This window comes from Mchenga conophoros, linkage group LG16 (genome assembly GCF_057382185.1).
Source record: "Mchenga conophoros isolate Kocher_MC1m ecotype Shallow Benthic linkage group LG16, M_conophoros_male_GT1.1, whole genome shotgun sequence".
In the NCBI taxonomy this organism is placed as follows: Eukaryota; Metazoa; Chordata; class Actinopteri; order Cichliformes; family Cichlidae; genus Mchenga; species Mchenga conophoros.
Window position 1 is genome coordinate 28435015 of NC_140541.1, and position 17618 is coordinate 28452632.

Here is a 17618-nt window from a genome sequence, read left to right on the forward strand (position 1 = left end):
GCATACAGCACCCTATACATTAAAAGTCATTTGTGTTTGCAGTGGGGCATCAGACTGTATGTAGAGGCTGTATGTATCCTATCTGTGTTCACCTGTCTGTCTTTGTCTTTTCTCTCACTCTCTCCATCTTTCACTCCTTCCATCTGTTGTTGTTCTTCGGAGACTAATTATGGAGAGTATTGTGCTGTGACTGACTGCTATACCTGCTCTGAAATAACAGGTGACACATTAGATTCTGGCAAGCAGGTGCGTTTGTTTTTGTTCAGGCGCTGCACTGCATAACTATATATTGTTTCCAGACCTTGCTAATTAGCTCGGGAAAGCCAAGCTTGATCAAATAATTTCTTGTCTATCCCTGCTGGATTTGTGTAAGGAGGGATGATATTTAAAAGTGATAGGCTTTTGCAGATTTAAACAAAAACATGTGCTCATTTGGTCTCAGGTGATAGAGTTCAGCAAAAACAAGGCTTTACTTATCTAGCCATATGCCTGTGTATATATATATATACTCCATGTCTTCCATTTTTGTGACTGGATTATACATTATGAAGCTCAACACATATTATTCCTGAATGTGTGTTTATTTTAAGTTGTTTGGCTTGCCGATTTGAATACCACAGTAGACTTTCAGAGATTATTTCATCACACAACACCATTGACAACAGGTGCTCGGTCTTCCAGTGGAAATGCTCCAAGCACATTCTGTTTAACAGAAATGTTCTAAGCCTGCAGCGTTTGCAATTTCTGTTTAAACCAAAGTGGAAGATGCTTCATTAGCAATCCATAGAAACAATGAAATGCTGGTGCTCAAGTGACCATAACTCGCACCATCTGTTATTTTTATAATTATCTCATACTTCAGACAGTTTTGCATACTTCTTTTGGAAAAGTTGCTGTTCAAAGCCGTTATAAAAGTTAACCCAGCATTCATTCACCAAATCAACCTGTCATTTAGCATCTTTAATCTTTTCTTTTGTAAAAAGTGCAAAAGCAATTTACGTTTACAGTCACGTCCTGTGGAAAACTAAGTACACCCTTACAGCTCCCGTGGGAATTAGGAGGATAAGTAGATAAGTAGTAGCCATATACTGCTAATCAAATATTGACCACCATCAAATTCAACTAGATCTATAAAAGCAGATGTTTGGGCAGTTTGCTGGTCTGGAGCATTCAGGTGAGTATTAATACAACGGCATCTTCCCAGTCCTTGAGAGATTACCCCAAGGTCGGATCATGCAATGCTCAGACAAACTTTAAAAAACTCAAGAGCCACATCTCAGAATCTGCGGGCCTCAGTTACCATTTTAAATGTTCATGATTGCTCATGATTGTGCAATAAGAAAAATATTAAAAGTTGGGAAGCTCACAAAAAAAACATCCATAGTTCAAATTTACAAAGCTGCATCTGAGCAAACCACTGCTGGAACAGTGTCTTTTAGCTCGACTAGACCAAAGTGGAGATGTTTGGCCATAATGCACAACATCAAGTTTGGCCAAAGTCAAACAGAGCACATCAGCATGAACTACCAAGCACAGTAGTGGAGGAGTGATGGTTTGGACTGGTTCTGCAGTCACATGACCTTGGCCTCTTGCAGTCAATGAGTCCATCATGAACTGTTCAACCAAAGCAACTGAGACTCATATGTACCATCGGCCCGACTGCTAAAGATTGACTGAAGCTGGGTCATGCAACAGGACAATGATCCCAAGTATATTAGAAAATCTACACCATAATGGCTGAAAAAGAAAAGAATCAAGTTGTTGCAAAGTCAAAGTCCAGGACTCAACTTAACTGAGGTGCTAAGGGGAAACCTTAAAAGAGCTATCCATGAATTCATGTTTGCCAACCGCAGTAAACTGAATTAGTTTTGTAAAAAAAAAAAAAAAAAGAGTGGGCCAGGCCAAAATTCCTCCGCAGTGATGTGAGGGATTGTTAATGCAATAAAGGAATTATTACAAGCTATTGAATCATGCGGAGTAGTTTTTTCAAAGGACTGCAGAGTCCTGTGAAAACTTTCTGTTTTGACTGAATGATTTTTTCATTTGAAGGAATGATGGTCTAATTACTCCTCTAAACTTTTCACTTTCAGCAGCTGCACATGATACAATACAAGAAACGTGTCTTGGCTCAGTATGCCTTACTAATAATATGTTGTAGTCACTCAAACAATAACAAATATTGTCATTGAGATTATAGCCCAAAGCTGGCAGACTTCCTTATGCTGCCTGTCTTTTTTTTTTTAACAATTTAGCTTTTTTCTGTCAAAATCCAGCACAGTTGCACTATCCAGATGCACAAAAACTCAATTATGTCAGTGCCTGTAAACACGCTGCTATATTGTCCAAATTATAGTCCAACTTGTAAATGAGAAGTCATTTAAATTCAAATTAGATTTGACATTTAAATAGGTTTAAGTCACATTATTGTGTCAACCTAATCAAACTATTACTGTCTCTACTGAGCTAAAACACTGACCCCAAAACTGAAGTTTTAGGTTTGTCCTTCAGCTTGTTACGCACTATTATTCATCAGTTCAGATGAAAAAATACATAACAATGTGCATCATTTTTTAAGCATTTCAAGTATTATATGCATATATCAGAAGTGTCCAAACCTTGTGGTTTGTTCATATATTGCTGTCTCCCTTCTCGTAAAAAAAGATCTATAAATATCCTTGAAACAGAAAAAAAAAATGTGGAAAACTAGGAATATTGGATAGACATTAAAAGTAAGACGGCAGTCGTCTGTTGAATTATGAAACGGCAAATACTCACCTGAAACTGTGTTGAGAGACCCCATTATATAAATGTCTGTAAAATATTCCATCTTCCGTCATGTCATTTTCATATTCCTGTGTGAGTTTTAAAAATTACATGAACTGAAAGTGTAATAACATGGTGTCTCTTCACCAATCAAATACTTGTCTTTCTCTTCCAGCAGTTCAGGAGGGTTTACAGCTCACCAGAAAACAGGCCTTAGACAGTTGGTTTCTAGCTGTAAACCAGTCAATCAGTAACTCTGTAGGGATCCTCGGTGGGGAAACAAAAACATTTGGAAAGAGAAACTGGGCTTACATTTTTTCTAACTAATGTTTCGTGTCATACATGGACTGAATACTGAATACGGTCCCAACTGACCGGCTGGGTATTTTGAAACGGACAGATTTTATCAATTGAGCAGCTTGACTTGATGCATCAATAAACTGCTCATGTTCTGTGAGGTTGTTTTTTTCAAGTTGTTTTCCCTCCTGGATTTCCTGAAATAGTAACTAAATTTAAAATAATTGAAATACTTTGTAATTTTGTCAGCCGCTCTTTATAAGCATAATGCGTTTTCTACATTAATTCAATTATAATGTTTTAGATGATCAGTGGATCATGTAGGATGGCATGAGAGATAGCATGCAATATTCTTCTTTTATCAGAAAATTCATAATTAATCTGTTTAATCTAATTCTTTAACTGCTTTAGACTACTAGCTGTCTTCTCCATAAATAAAAGATCATTCTCATTGTATGTTTAATGCACGCTTCACTTTGAAGTCTGCTTTACAGTCTGGCCGAGTTTAGATGGTTGTTTCAGAACCAAACATAATCAAATTTTATTTCAAAAACATGCAAACTGAACTAATACTACAGACTGAATATACAATTAGTATTTACTGCAAAGAAGGCCATGTTTACCTTATGAATAGCAAGTAGCTATGGTAGGAGCAAGCAGCATACTCAGTTTCTCAGGCAGGACTCCTTCACTTCACTTCTTCGACTTAAGAGGCCAACTGGTGACATTTGGGTGGCTAGATCCAGCCTTTATAAACAGCATGTGCTTTGGACCACAGACATTGTGAGTCTCACTCCATTTCTGCCAAGCTCCTTCGATCTTATCCTCCACCCTACACTGTAAACGGGCCACAATGCCACAGAAATATTCTGAAATAAACACGGTGTATGTGCTGTCTTTGTGTGTTTTTGCAGGCAGGCCTGTTATGATCGTGGTGGAGTACATGGAAAATGGATCACTGGACTCATTTTTGAGAGTAAGTGTTGGAGTGTCGCAGAACTCAGGCATGATTATTTCCTCAGATAGTCTCAAAATCTCTGCTGTACATATTTTTACTGCCTCTGCATGCCTTTGCACTTAAGGCTTTGCGAGATCACTTCTAGTAACATTTGTGACTCATCACTTATATGAATTATGTAATGTATTTACTGTAGCAGACTCTCCTCTCAGTTTGCTGCTCAGCTTAATTCTGAACAAACTAGTTTCTTCTTCTTTTTTGTCAGTAAATTTTCTTTGTCTTGCTCTCTTTATCCATCCTTACCCTCCTTTTTCTGCCTTCTCTTTCTCTGACCCCATACTTTCCTCAATATCCTATTCTTCCTGTTAGCAACATGATGGTCACTTCACCGTCATCCAGTTGGTTGGCATGCTGCGTGGCATCGCTTCGGGCATGAAGTATCTGTCAGATATGGGCTACGTTCACCGAGACCTGGCAGCTCGAAACATTCTGGTCAACAGCAATCTGGTGTGTAAAGTGTCAGACTTTGGCTTGTCCCGAGTCTTGGAGGACGACCCGGAGGCAGCTTACACCACAACGGTACACCTGACACCCTCCAATAACTCAGCCCTCATAAACCAAGCAGCTGCTGCTAATTTATTACAGCTTTTCACAAAGCTGAAATCATTTTGTTCTATGTCACAACTGGGAAAAATGTTACTGTTAGGACCTGCACTGAGGTTGCATCGATTGCATCCATTATTTTCCTGGGATTTTAATGTTGAACCATTTTAGGAAACTAAGGCTGTAATGCGTAAAAAGCTTCTGTTTTTTTAAGTTGTTTCTCCATCGTTGCATTTTATCGCCTCAAAAATTGCTAGATGTGAAATATTGACAGGTAAAGCCAAGAGAAATCTAAACAAAAGATGAAAAACAAGGAGCAAATTCAGAGGGGATATCACTGAAACATGAAGAGATGAGCAGGCAAAGAAAGTAAGCAGGAAGTGTAATCGATTGCAGAACAGACAGACTGACGACTAACAAGGGAGACGCTGAACAATATATACACATGAGGAGCGAATAGGGATCAGGCACGGGTGGACAATAAGTGCAAAGCAGACAATCATAGAGGCAGGAAAACAAAGGAAACAAAACCAAAGAGGCACATAGAAAGTGATTACCAAAATAAAACAGAGACACTGAAAACACAAGGAGAGACAAAGGAAACACAGGGGATAGTGAGGAAAGGTAATGAGAAGTTAGTGAGGAGATCTGAGCCTCGACAATAGCTACAGCAGCACAGTAATATCCATGATAAAAGTTTACCCTCACTCCAGTCTTATTCACAGCCAGCTGGTGTAAATCTGGCTTTGGTAGCGAATCTCATTAGAAGCAGAGACTGAAAGTTTTAAACCGCAAAAGGCACGGAAGTCCAACCTAGCAGCTGTTCCCTAGCTGTTAGGTTGGACTAGTATGGCAGTATCAAAAAAGAAAAACGGATTTCCAAAGTAGCTTCTACACGTACTCTGAAAACTTTGCATCTCCAGAAACCTAGTATTCAAAAACACATCAATACTGAAGCGAGGAGACGAGAGTCTTGTGGATCTTTTTTCTTTCAGCACCTGTTGCTTCTTATCATTGTTTCACTCAAACAAATCCCCAGATGTCAGTGTGGAAAAGTAAAATGAAAATCAAAAATGAAATATGACACTAAAAGTTTTGAATTTTCAATTAAACGGTTCTATTTACCGTGTATGCTGATGCTATCTGTATAAGAAACCCGATGCATTGCTCCAACTAGATTAGGCTGATTTAATTTAGATTTTCCTGCTTTACCGGCCGAGGCAAGCAAAAGATGGACTAGCCTTAAATTGCAAAAGTGAAACTTTCAGTGCTCATGTGCTAAATCTGTCTGAGCCCACAGTGACCTCCATTTCCTGGTTTGTATTGAGGTTTTTGTGTGAGGGAAATGCTGTGTTTACGGCTCCAAGTTGAACTTTCTGCCTCACAACACTGTGGTTGAAATCCAAAAAAGGGAAGTGAAAGGTGAGGTGAGCTGAAAGGAGAAAGGGGAGAAAAGAGGCAAAAAAACCAGAATATTTAGCACAGTGACAGCAGCATTATTGAAGACTACTTTCTGTTGTTATATCATACAGGATGAGAGAGTCCAGGCATATTTACCCTACCTATTTGGACAATTGCACATTAAGCACATTCAGTTTGAAATTATGACTCGAATGCAAAAATGTGCAGAGCTAAAAAATCCAGATCTTTAATCTGAAAACAGGAAATGGTCGTACACTTGGAGGCAGTCAGTGAGGGCAAAAAGAACAAGCAGACAAAAGACAAGATCCCAAAACTGCAAAAGGTCATAAATGGAAGAATAACAATGAACACTAAGAAAAAAAACACCCAAAACAAAAGCTAGAAGCACTGAAACCTTTACTGCAAATAATACAAGAGGACTTGGCACTTAGGCACCATATGCCCTGCACTCCCTAATTTATTAATTAGGCGGTGCAATTGATAATTATTCACTTATTAAATTTAAATAAACTCCACCTTGGAAAGTCAGAGCACCCACACCGACCCTGATTCTGCAATCCAAAAGGCAGCAGCACATGTAAACAGCAGTAAAACTGTAGAATTTGTAATCTGTACTGTCACCGCTGTGCATTTGTGAATTACTACATAAGCCATACACAAAGCACCGACCAGGCTATATCTGTGAACGTCCTGCTGTGGCGTTTAAGCACATAAAAGAGGTATGGCATTGTACCTCAGATGTTACCAACCTTAAACCTTTATATTATCGGCTGAACGTCTCCACGCTGCCCGTTTCTGTGATTACTACTGCTCAAATGTGACGTTGCTCTTTTACTCTGACATCAGACTTTCGAGATGAAAGGAACACAGCATATCTCACAAAAAGGGTGTGAAACAGAGAGGACAGATGTACTGGATGCTACAATAAAGTACATCTTACTTTATATTTGTACAAGGAGTCCAAGTTGCATCAAACGCAGTAGAAAAACCTCAGTGGAAGGTACAGCCTGTTTTACACATTATAACTGAAGTTTAGTGACTTTCCAAGTATTTTTAGTCTGAACTAAATGGTTTCAACAGTGGATGTAACTTTGGGGACTTTAATAAACTTGAGGGATGCATTTACTATATGCTGGCATTTTGCTCATATGTGTGCTTGCATTATTTATGTGTGGCTTTGTTTTACCTTTTATTTTTCATGAGCAGGGTGGTAAGATCCCAATTCGATGGACAGCTCCTGAGGCCATCTCATACAGAAAATTCTCCTCGGCCAGTGATGCATGGAGCTACGGCATTGTCATGTGGGAAGTGATGTCTTATGGAGAACGACCATACTGGGAGATGTCCAATCAGGATGTGAGTATTCCTGTCATATGAGGAGAAAAACTATTAAAACTAGCAGGACTTCATGATAAAAATATAGAGCTTGTCTTTTTAATATAATGTACTTCAAGATACATGATGTAAGATTTTCTGAAATTGGATTTTGATGCTGTGAAGCAAATAAATTGCACATTCAGTCTATTACTTCGGCATTTCATTATTTTATTTTAATTTCACTCTTTATCCTGTAAAATTAACTTTACATGTGTAAAAGATAAGCATATTTTACACGAGGTATACCAAGAGAACGTGTAACACCTATTCCAGCATGTGGTATTACAGGTCATGGTTACCTGAACTGGAATTGTAGCTGGAGGCTACTTGCAGAATAAAGATATCTCTACTCTTAAAAATTATATTTTGTGAGGAGTGGAGAGGCCAGACAGTTTTTAAGTAAGTGGTCAGGCCAAAACTGTTATTTTGGGGGTTGTTTCGTTTTGTAATGTTTGTTTCTGTATTTAATCAGTGTTTTCGAGATCGCTGTTGTTTGCTTTTGGAGCAGATGTCACTGTGTACACCATCAGGATTCATATAAAATAATCTTTTTTATACTTTTCAGTTAAATTAAAAATAAAATTTGGAAATACTGCTTGATTTATTGATTTTAATTGTTGCTACATACAGTAGTAATTTGTTGACATAGCTCATAAGTTGGATGCACCATTAAAATGTGTCCATGTGGGACCAACAGCTACTGACTGAATGGATAACCTGACCTAACAGGTTTCATCATTTGTTGTGAGTGGCAAGAAGCCAAAAGTTGGTCTTGTTTTGTCTCCAACATGATTTTGCACAGCAATAGTAGCAACACACTGTGGTAGCAACTAGAGGATACTTTGCTGCTATTTTCGTCTTTATGGCTGGTGGCAACCAGTGTTAACATGCAATACCACCTGTTTTATTGAAAAAACTTCTAGGTAATTGCTTTCATTTTTAAATGTTCTCATCAATGCAGTATGTCAAGCATATAAAACACCTGTAGAGTGTGATTGCTCTGTACTATTTGCTTTTGAATCACTGTTTCCTTCATGTGTTCTGCTCAGAGTTATATTGATGAGACGTTTTTCTCTCACAAACCTCTCCTTTAACCTCAATCCACAATAATATTGACTTTTCAGATCCTCCGTTCCTGCTTCACTGTGTAAATTTTAAGTTTGTTTTCCATTATATCTCTTAAAGTCGATGCCCTTTCACCTGCTCTATGACTATTTGCTCACATCAAAAACCTACCTCTGAGAGAATCGAGGTTAGGAACAAAGATACTGGTGATATCCACCCAAAGGATAAAAAAGATGAGTAAGAGGGAATGGAAAGAGCAGTAAAGGTCAGAGGTTCAGAGGACTGCGGGCCAATCAAGGGAGAGTTTATAGCTGTGGATTCAGTGCAGCTGAGCAACCCGCTGATCCCTGGGCTGTGGTCAGGGATTGGAAGGACCTTGGTGGAAGCATATCCATCCCTCTCTCCGCTGAGTGTGAAAGCTCGACTGTAATCCCCTCAACCCTTTACAGACAGACTCACACACATACATACACAGACGACCCGGCACACACATTCACTAAGGTCCCCAGGTTTGGGGAGGATTTGTGCTGTTTGGGAATTGCTTAGAAGTGCTTTCTAAGTCAAAAGGCCAGCCAAGCCACAAAAATCTGCCAAAGACTGTCTCATCCTGGTCAGCCACTTACCACTGCTCGCTACAAAGATACTTGTAGATACGCCGCTTTCCTTGAGGGGATCTGAGGAGATAACGTATGGATGTTAAGACACACTGTCAGCTGAACTCATGATAATTTGAAGAACAAGTGAAAAGTGACTGATAATGTGGCATAAATACAATAATAACATAACAAAACTCTAAACCAGTATGTGAAAGGAAACAAAACAGAGATCACACTGAAGGTTTAGCCTAAATGTGGCCCAAATCTGCATATTTTTTTTTGTTTTATGTGCCGCATTTGGCTTTGACTGATGGTGTTGAAGGAGAATGAGTCTGGCTGCCTCTATTCTGCCACAGCGCCACCTTTTATGAGCCAGATGTCAGGTGTGTTCTGGCATTTGTGCCACCTCTAGCCACAAAACACTTGGCGTAATCCATGTCAAGCCAAGCTAATGACTTTTGTGCAACATCTGGCGCACACAGCATTTGCCAGTGTTCTAATTGAGCTGCTGTAAGTAGCCAAGAGGCCAAAACTGGTCTGCTATCTTGGAACGTTGTCATGTGTATAACTGATATAAATCACAAAGAAATCTCTAACTTTTAACCAGACTGGTTTAATGGCAGTCTTCAGCCAGATTTAGACCATTTACCACGTCCAACTCTTTCTCCAGGTGATTCTGTCCATCGAAGAGGGCTATCGGCTCCCTGCACCAATGGGCTGCCCAGTAGCCCTGCACCAGCTAATGCTGCACTGTTGGCAGAAGGAGAGGAATCATCGACCAAAGTTTACAGATATAGTTTCTTTCTTGGATAAACTAATCCGTAACCCAAGCAGCCTGCTGCCGCTGGTAGAGGACATTCAGAGGTACAGTACTGAAAAACTTTTTGTGCCATGAAATGAATTAAAGGAAATGCACTCTGGCTAAAAATGACCAGTGAACCAGTGAATGTGTTTTTCTGTGGGAGTATTCTTACTCCAGGACAGAGTATGAGTTATTTTCCTTGAACACTGACAAACGTTTTCACTCCTACACCTAAAATAAGTGACACACTAAGAACTTTTTGATGCTTTCACTAGTTTTTCAATTTTGAGATGACTGAATATGGACATACTATGACATTAACCTTTATTTCTTTTCTTTTTTCTTTTTGCATTAGTCTACCAGAATCTCCAGGGGAGGAAATGGACTACCCAATGTTCATCTCTGTCGGCGACTGGCTGGACTCCATCAAGATGAGTCAGTACAAGAGCAATTTCATGGCAGCAGGCTACAACACATTGGATTCAGTGGCGAGGATGAGTATTGAGTGAGTAGAACAGCTCAAATATAACCGTTTTTTTAAATGTCACGAAAGCATGTCAAGTTTGCATGTTACAAGAAGTGCAGTTCAGTCTGTGAAGCTGTTCTATAGCTCCCAGAGAAAACTTTGTATAGATAGGTAGAAATCACAAGGATAGGCAATGATGTAAAGTAAGATAATTCTATAGTAATGTAATGTTTTAATGTTACGCTACTTTTCACATTTATTTCACTATATTCTAGACAAATATTGCCTTTTTTTATTCGTCTGTATAAAATATAGGGCAGCGCGGTGGTTAGCACGGTTGCCGCACAGCAAGTAGGTCCTGAGTTCAATTCCACCATCAGGCCAGGGTCTTTCTGTGTGGAGTTTGCATGTTCTCCCTGTGTTTGCGTGGGTTCCCTCCGGGTACTCTGGCTTCCTCCTCCTTAACATCAGAATAAAATCTGTGCACCGGAAGCTATATGGCATCAGTTTCCATGTCTGAGCAATTTCTGTAGTTTAATGTCTCTGTATCATGGTAGTTTTGCCCAAAAATTGAAGCTGTATCCAAATTTCACTGCAGTGTTTCTCTACAGACTGTGGTGGTCTTACTCAGCATGACTACAATTTACTCATTTTCCTTGAAGGTCTTGCAGGCAGCTGGTTGCGTAACTGAAAATGGATTTTAGCCATGACATAAGAACCACTCATCCAAACAACTCCACACTGCACTTACTTCGATGCTCAGCCATGCACTCTCCAAGTTTTAAAGTAGATTGGATGAACACTCATGGAGAAAAGAACAGACACATATGCAGACACATGCTGCTTGCATATTAATGTGCTATTAATATCAAGTCAATCTGATATTAATCTAGCACAGTAACATACACTGACAGCACCCATTTTGTTGTATCATGAATACTTTTATACTTCAGGTTCATTTTGCTAAGTTTTGTGAGTTTTTGAGACCCCTAAATCATTAGTATGACTTAGAGTGGGGTCACATATTCAAACTTATAATCAATTATTTTTTTTAATTATCAGGAAATATATTCATCTCAGTGACTGCAAATGTTGGTCGTTCTTTTGTCTAGTTGTATAATTTAAGATTAAAGCACATCTAATTGGTGACACGTGATCAAATAATTACCTTCAATGAGAAGTCCTAACACAGTTAAAGTGTTTTCTGCATGTGTCCTTGTGTGCTTGTGTTTCCCCTCTCGGCCTAGAGATGTGAGGCGTATTGGTGTGGAGCTGATCGGCCACCAGAGGCGAATCATCAGCAGCATACAGACCCTTCACCTTCAGCTACTGCACGAACACGAGAAGGGTTTCCATGTATAAGGACGCCCTTTATTATAACCTGGGATGGACAGATAGATGGACCAGATGGAAGTGAGGTCTAGACCATGTGACAGACAGTCTACAGCCTGTGCCTGGGTCTTAACCCCTCATACAGGAGGTCATTGGACAGACTACTCCAGCAGACTCTCCCCTGGTCTCATTCACGTTCTACAGTAACAAACTTTTTTTACTATACACCCCTTACACAGTATGCCTGGTTCTTCCAGACTATTTCAGCCTGATAGACTGTTCAGGCTCTCCCAGGCCTTCACTTAGGGGAATGTAATGCCTTGTTGCAACAACAGTACTTTGTGTGTGGCGCAACAATATCTAGAGGTGTAGATTTGCAAATGTAATCTACTGATTCTTTTTCTTTGTATGTTCTTTTTTTTTCTTTCTGCTCTGAGTTATGTGCTCATGTAGCTGCTATCGGGTGTGCAATGGAAACATTTTGTCCTTTGAAAAAAAATATATATATATCCTCAATATTTTTTATTTTGGAGTTTGATATTTTATCATAAAGGTTTATTTGGATTGCTTTAGTTACCCTCTCTCCAGAGAATCTGGTACACTAATACTTGAAGAAAGAAGCGGGAAGTTTATGAATGTTTAAAAGTGTATAGACAAGTAATAATAATTATTATAACCTAATATGAATATATGTGCAGTCCTGTATGTGAAAGCCCTAGTAAATCTGGATCTTATTTAGATATTTGATTTTACAGAAAATTGGTTTGTTTGTTTGTTTTTTAATCAAAAACAGCAATACAGTATTATGCAGTCACCTCAGTATCTCAGAGAAAGATGAAGAATTGTGCAATGAGAGAACTCTTGTTGACATACAAACATGAGGCTCACATAACACCATCCGTCAGTTTTAGTGTCATACCCAAAGCTTGCAAAACTGGATCTGTTGCTTTTAGATGAACCAGTGCGATCAGCCTGTTTTGTTTTGGATTCTTTATTTATTTACTTGGATTGTGAATGTCATACATTGCCTGAAAGTACACGAATCTCCACTGTCTTAATATATGAATGTTCACAGAGCTTAGCTATAGAGGAGAGACGTTTGGTTGGAAACTTAACAGGGACTTATATGATGAAATTCTTCCATGCCGTTATTGTTTTTTTTTCTTGCACACACTCACACAGACAGTACTGACAGAGGTTTGCACTTCAGAGACAAAGCTGATCCATGATGTCAGAGAATAGCTCATCTGGGGCGCAAGATCACCAGATGGAGTAATTGTGATGGTGTAAAGATTGTGATATGGGAAAACTGTGTACATAAACATAGCCTAATTTCAAACTGGCAGTAGATGTCATGTTGTTGGATGTTTGCCATTGAGATGAACATTTTCTTCATACTCTTAAGTCAGCTGAGAATATGCAGTGGTGAAGAATAAAAGTACTTAGAGCTGGAGGCAGCAGAAGTAGCTAAAAGCTGGTTAATGGAAATCGGTGTGAAAAACGTCAGTAGTCTTAGTTACGTGAGGTTAGGACAGATGTGTTCGCCAGAGATGGAGAACCAACATAAACAGCAGCATCATAACTCATCATGTGTCATTGTAACATCGACAGTAACAAACACAAATGCTCAAAAACACACAAACAGACACAGAATGCCTTACAGTCTGCGGACCATGCAAGCCGTTTATAAGTTTCAGTGCAGTCACAGGACCTAGCCATTAGTCTGAATTGTATGAGAATAACCTCCCATCTACAGCTGTGGGTTTTAATAAGAATTGGAGCTCAATGATTAATGTCAAGGGCAAACTGGATACAAAGATCTGTGCCTTTCGGTCACGGCGCAGTCATGCATCCAGGCCTTCAGGAGCAGGAAAGGTGCACGCACAGCACACATTCAAACGCGCACACACACACACACGCTCGCAGTCACCGCCGCTCTACAGAATATGGGGAATATCAGATGCTGTTTGTTTAGCATGTTCTACTGCTGAGCAATGTTAGAACGTTCTTTTGTACAAAGTACAAGTATACTTATAATTCTTGTATTTTATTTTTCTATGATTTCCAAAGAGATGTTGTAGATCTTGCACACTGTAAGAGGCAGTTACAGCGAATATTTATTTGCAAATAAACATGAACAGTTCTGGTGGTTGACTGCTCATTTCATTTGGTTCGTTTTCATTCACTATGACTTGAATGAGACGCAGAGCGGCTCGAGGAAAGGAAAATGTCTCTTCGGTCAGACAGGACAGGCTGTCCTCTCAGTGAAGATAACGTGATTTAACAAAGCTCAAGGACTAAGCTCCATCTCGCTAATCTGCATTTAAGTTATTGTCAAATGTATGTGACTTTTCTCTTTAAACTAGGCAATTATCCTGACATTTTACAAGGTACTGATAACCAAAAGATGGAGCTGTTGGACCACTCAGCAGCTTCAAAACTGTTATATGAGAAGATTAAAATATTAACTACTTAGATAATAATAAAAAATAAAGACTACGTGCATAATTTTCAGATTGGGTACGCTATATACTTTCTGCTGAGAGGAGTGCTCATTTCTGAATTGTTCCATTGAATGTTAAATTAATTAAAATTTACATTTCAGGTCTTAGAATATGCTTCTATATGAGATTAATGTGGCCAAATAATGTGAAATTTTAGATATCCTATTTTCTGTATTTTTTTCCAACTACAGTATTCTCTAACAGATGGATTTAATTAGATTGTAAAGCATGACAGAGTTTGGCTGCCGTCATTAAGTGAGCAGAGGATGCTGATGATAAACTGCTGTTGTTTGCATGTGTTTTTGCACCTTCAAGGGGGGCCCAGATCTGAGGCGGGTGGGGGCCTCCAGAGCGTTTGAGTAATAAATCAAATGCATCAGGCCGGGGGGCCTGGGAAGCTCCATACTCCTCATGATCAGGTCGCCGGGTGGTTCACCGAGCTTAATTCGTCCTAATAGGATTACCTTGCACAAGCTGGGATGCCCAGGGAGCATCTCAGCTTGCGGCTCTATTCATGGCATGTACTAGGAACATTCACGGCTATGTTTATCATTATTTTTTGCTAGTCTGAACACATTTAATTCCCAGTAATCAGACCATCTATGGGGTGATGTGTTGAAAAATTAATTGGCATAGCATCAGCTGAGTGTAATGGGGCTGTTGGATAAACTGACGGGTTGGCTCGGCCTGAAGAAGAAAGAGGTCAACATTTTGTGTCTTGGACTGGACAACAGCGGCAAAACTACCATCATCAACCAGCTCAAACCACCTAATGTAAGTTCATAACTGAGCTTCAAGAGTGAGGTATTTTGATATCTTTTTTTAAAGTGGAACTGAGAGGCATTTGTGTTTATGGTCCTGTAGGTAGAGAGGCTTTTAAGACGTGTAAATCTTTTCTAAACACCTGCTAATTTGGTAAACACGCTGTACGAAGGCCTGTCACAATCTATATTTCGCTGCAGTCCTTCACTGGTTGCTTGTTTTCAGCATTCGAATCATTTAGGCCCATTGTCAGAAGAGTGGAAACATGTTAGTCAGGTAAAGCCCGTATTACACTTTAATTATGTATTATGTTGTTGACATACTTTTGCCGTTACTTGTCTGTTTTTGTGTGTTTATGCTCGGGGATGAATGCAGACACAGGCACAAGAAATCGTCCCAACAATTGGTTTCAACATCGAAAAGTTCAAGAGTTCAAGGTAGAATGTAATTCCGCAATTTTACAGCATATTTAAAATGACTAATCCAGCAGTTTTTTATGATGTTAAGCTGTCTTTTTCCTCCTTTCTGCACGCAGCCTGTCCTTCACAGTCTTTGATATGTCTGGGCAGAGCAGATACAGGAACCTGTGGGAGCATTATTACAAGTAGGGCACACAAACATGAACAACAAGCCTTTTGCTGGTCAGATATTCAAACTTTCAAAACTGACACTGTACATCTCCTTCTCCTATCTTCTGTAGAGAGAGCCATGCCATCATATTTGTCATTGACAGCAGTGACAAGCTGAGAATGGTTGTTGCTAAAGAGGAGCTAGACACTCTTCTCAACCATGAAGGTACACAATCTTTGTTTTTAGACACATTTTCTACACAATTTAGTTTGTCTGGGTATAAAAACCAAAAGAAACAGTATATAACTGATGCAGATTGTGTGTATAACTTGTTTAAAATGCCTGAATTATGAGGCCAGTTATCTAAACCCTAGTTAAGTAATATTTGCACCATTCATTATAAGCTTGAACTGATACATTTTAGTGGCTTTAATCTAGGTAGCATCAAGTAGAGTGATCATATTTGAAGATATCCTGTCCAACATCTAACACTATCTGTAGTGGAATAAAAACCAAAAAATCCCTCCTAAAAGCTTTTTTTCCCTCTGGCTCTTAGATCACGATAAACTGGTCTTGACATTTTTTCTTCTATGCAGATATCCGCAGCAAAAGGATACCAGTATTATTTTTTGCTAACAAGATAGATCTGCAGGATGCAATGTCTTCTGTCAAGGTCTCACAGATGTTGTGTTTGGAGAACATCAAAGACAAGCCCTGGCACATCTGGTAATTTATCTGCCACCCTGAGTTCACCATGCTGAGAAGTAGCACACAATAAAAACACCTCCAGAGACACTGTTGAGTAATTTGTTACCAAAGTCATTCAGGTGTTTGTAGTCTTCGAGGAAGTGCCCTTACTGAACAGAGCCAAGTCTCGTCACACCCCTATCTACTCCATTTTATTCTCCCCAAGTTTACAGCTTGAAATCTTAAATAAAGATAACGTGTACCGTTTGCTCCCCGGCCACTTCCTGTTTATTTGATTTGTCTATGGTTCATGGGTTAAACATTACCGAGGGGCACGGCAACATGCCATCAGTGCGTACGTGTGTGTTCCACCTGGTTACTCATTAGACAGATGGTAGAGTGATGGATTAAAAGCTTGACAGCTTTAAATGTCCAGGATCCAAGAAAAGTCATGAGAAAGTGAATGTGTGTCACAAGCAGATTAACTCCTGGACATCTTATTTTTCAGTGCCAGCAATGCTATCAAAGGAGAGGGCCTTCAGGAAGGGCTGGACTGGCTACAAGGTAAACTTAATGATGTCATACTGGGCTGAAAGAGAAAGAGGGTCGGAAAATTTAAATGTCAATACTTTCTGCATCTTGTATTAAGTGCTGTTGTTTTGTTCATACCCTTAGATCAAATTGCACAGTAAGTATAATTATGCTTTATTGTTGTGACGGTGTTATAAAACTGTGATTGTGATTGTAGAATGTATTTCTAATGTATTTAAAACACTCTCTGGGAAGTAAATCCTGTCTAAATCAGACCTTTCCTCGACTATGTGTTGTATTCTATGTCCTGTTTCCATCCATAGTCCTCTGTAAATACCACAATTAGCTGATTTTCTGTTTAATAAAAGTTACTTTTTGTTTCCACACCCCTAGACAAAAAAGCCCAATCACAATTCTGTTTTCCTTTTGTCAGATCACTTGAAAACAATGAACACATGAATGACTGAAATGGCCCTGACTACGGACAAAGGGGACATGGTAACTGGATCTCATTCATCATCTGGAGTATTCATTACACTTGATGTTGTAGGCCTTAAACTTACATGTTAAATAACCTACAAATTCCTGAGCACGCAATAACTCTAAGATCTACTTACCTTTGGGGAAAAAAAGAAAAATATCAAATATATTCTGATTATTTAAAGCACTCCCTGATAGATTTCCTTGTTATATACCATTATGAGTACACTCTGTAAACTAAAAATAATCATTTATACTGTTTCTGTATACAGTACATTTTTTATTTATTGAAGCTGCTTTTTTTATTGACACAATGCTTTCTTAATTACATCCTTTTTTGAAAACGTTGTCAATGCTGAATATTGCACTGTCTAATAAAAGCTTATTTGCTGAGTGTATGCTG

At 39.0% G+C, this 17618-nt stretch overlaps 2 protein-coding genes across 6 annotated transcripts in view; both read left to right on the plus strand.

The window, feature by feature from the left end:
* Positions 1-13827, plus strand: part of LOC146556987 (ephrin type-A receptor 6-like) — a 180792-nt gene extending 166965 nt beyond the window's left edge. The window contains exons 12-17 of the mRNA XM_085250694.1: positions 3975-4036; positions 4388-4597; positions 7250-7399; positions 9752-9945; positions 10239-10388; positions 11597-13827. Of these exons, the coding sequence (XP_085106820.1) occupies positions 3975-4036; positions 4388-4597; positions 7250-7399; positions 9752-9945; positions 10239-10388; positions 11597-11711 (881 nt within the window). The 3' untranslated portion in view covers positions 11712-13827. The remainder of the gene's footprint in view (positions 1-3974; positions 4037-4387; positions 4598-7249; positions 7400-9751; positions 9946-10238; positions 10389-11596) is intronic.
* Positions 13828-14642: 815 nt separating this feature from the next.
* On the plus strand, positions 14643-17613 carry LOC146556988 (ADP-ribosylation factor-like protein 6). Of its 5 annotated transcripts, none has more exons than XM_085248819.1 (8): positions 14643-14959; positions 15173-15223; positions 15323-15384; positions 15483-15551; positions 15648-15742; positions 16114-16243; positions 16713-16768; positions 16880-17613. In XM_085248819.1, the coding sequence occupies exons 1-8, from the start codon at positions 14837-14839 to the stop codon at positions 16894-16896; spliced, it is 603 nt and encodes a 200-aa protein (XP_085104945.1). In that variant the 5' UTR covers positions 14643-14836; the 3' UTR covers positions 16897-17613. The 5 variants fall into 5 exon arrangements, with proteins under 5 accessions (XP_085104945.1, XP_085104944.1, XP_085104943.1 ...); XM_085248818.1 differs by having other exon boundaries at positions 14644-14959; positions 17169-17613; XM_085248817.1 differs by having other exon boundaries at positions 14644-14959; positions 16713-17613.
* The last annotated feature ends 5 nt before the right edge of the window (positions 17614-17618 follow it).

Coding starts and splice junctions, on each gene's coding strand:
- LOC146556988 (XM_085248817.1), top strand. CDS start 14,837: ATGGGGCTGTTGGATAAACTGACGGGTTGGCTCGGCCTGAAGAAGAAA. Junction 15,224..15,322: donor AGTGGAAACATGTTAGTCAG/GTAAAGCCCGTA, acceptor GGATGAATGCAG/ACACAGGCACAAGAAATCGT. Junction 15,552..15,647: donor CTGTGGGAGCATTATTACAA/GTAGGGCACACA, acceptor TATCTTCTGTAG/AGAGAGCCATGCCATCATAT.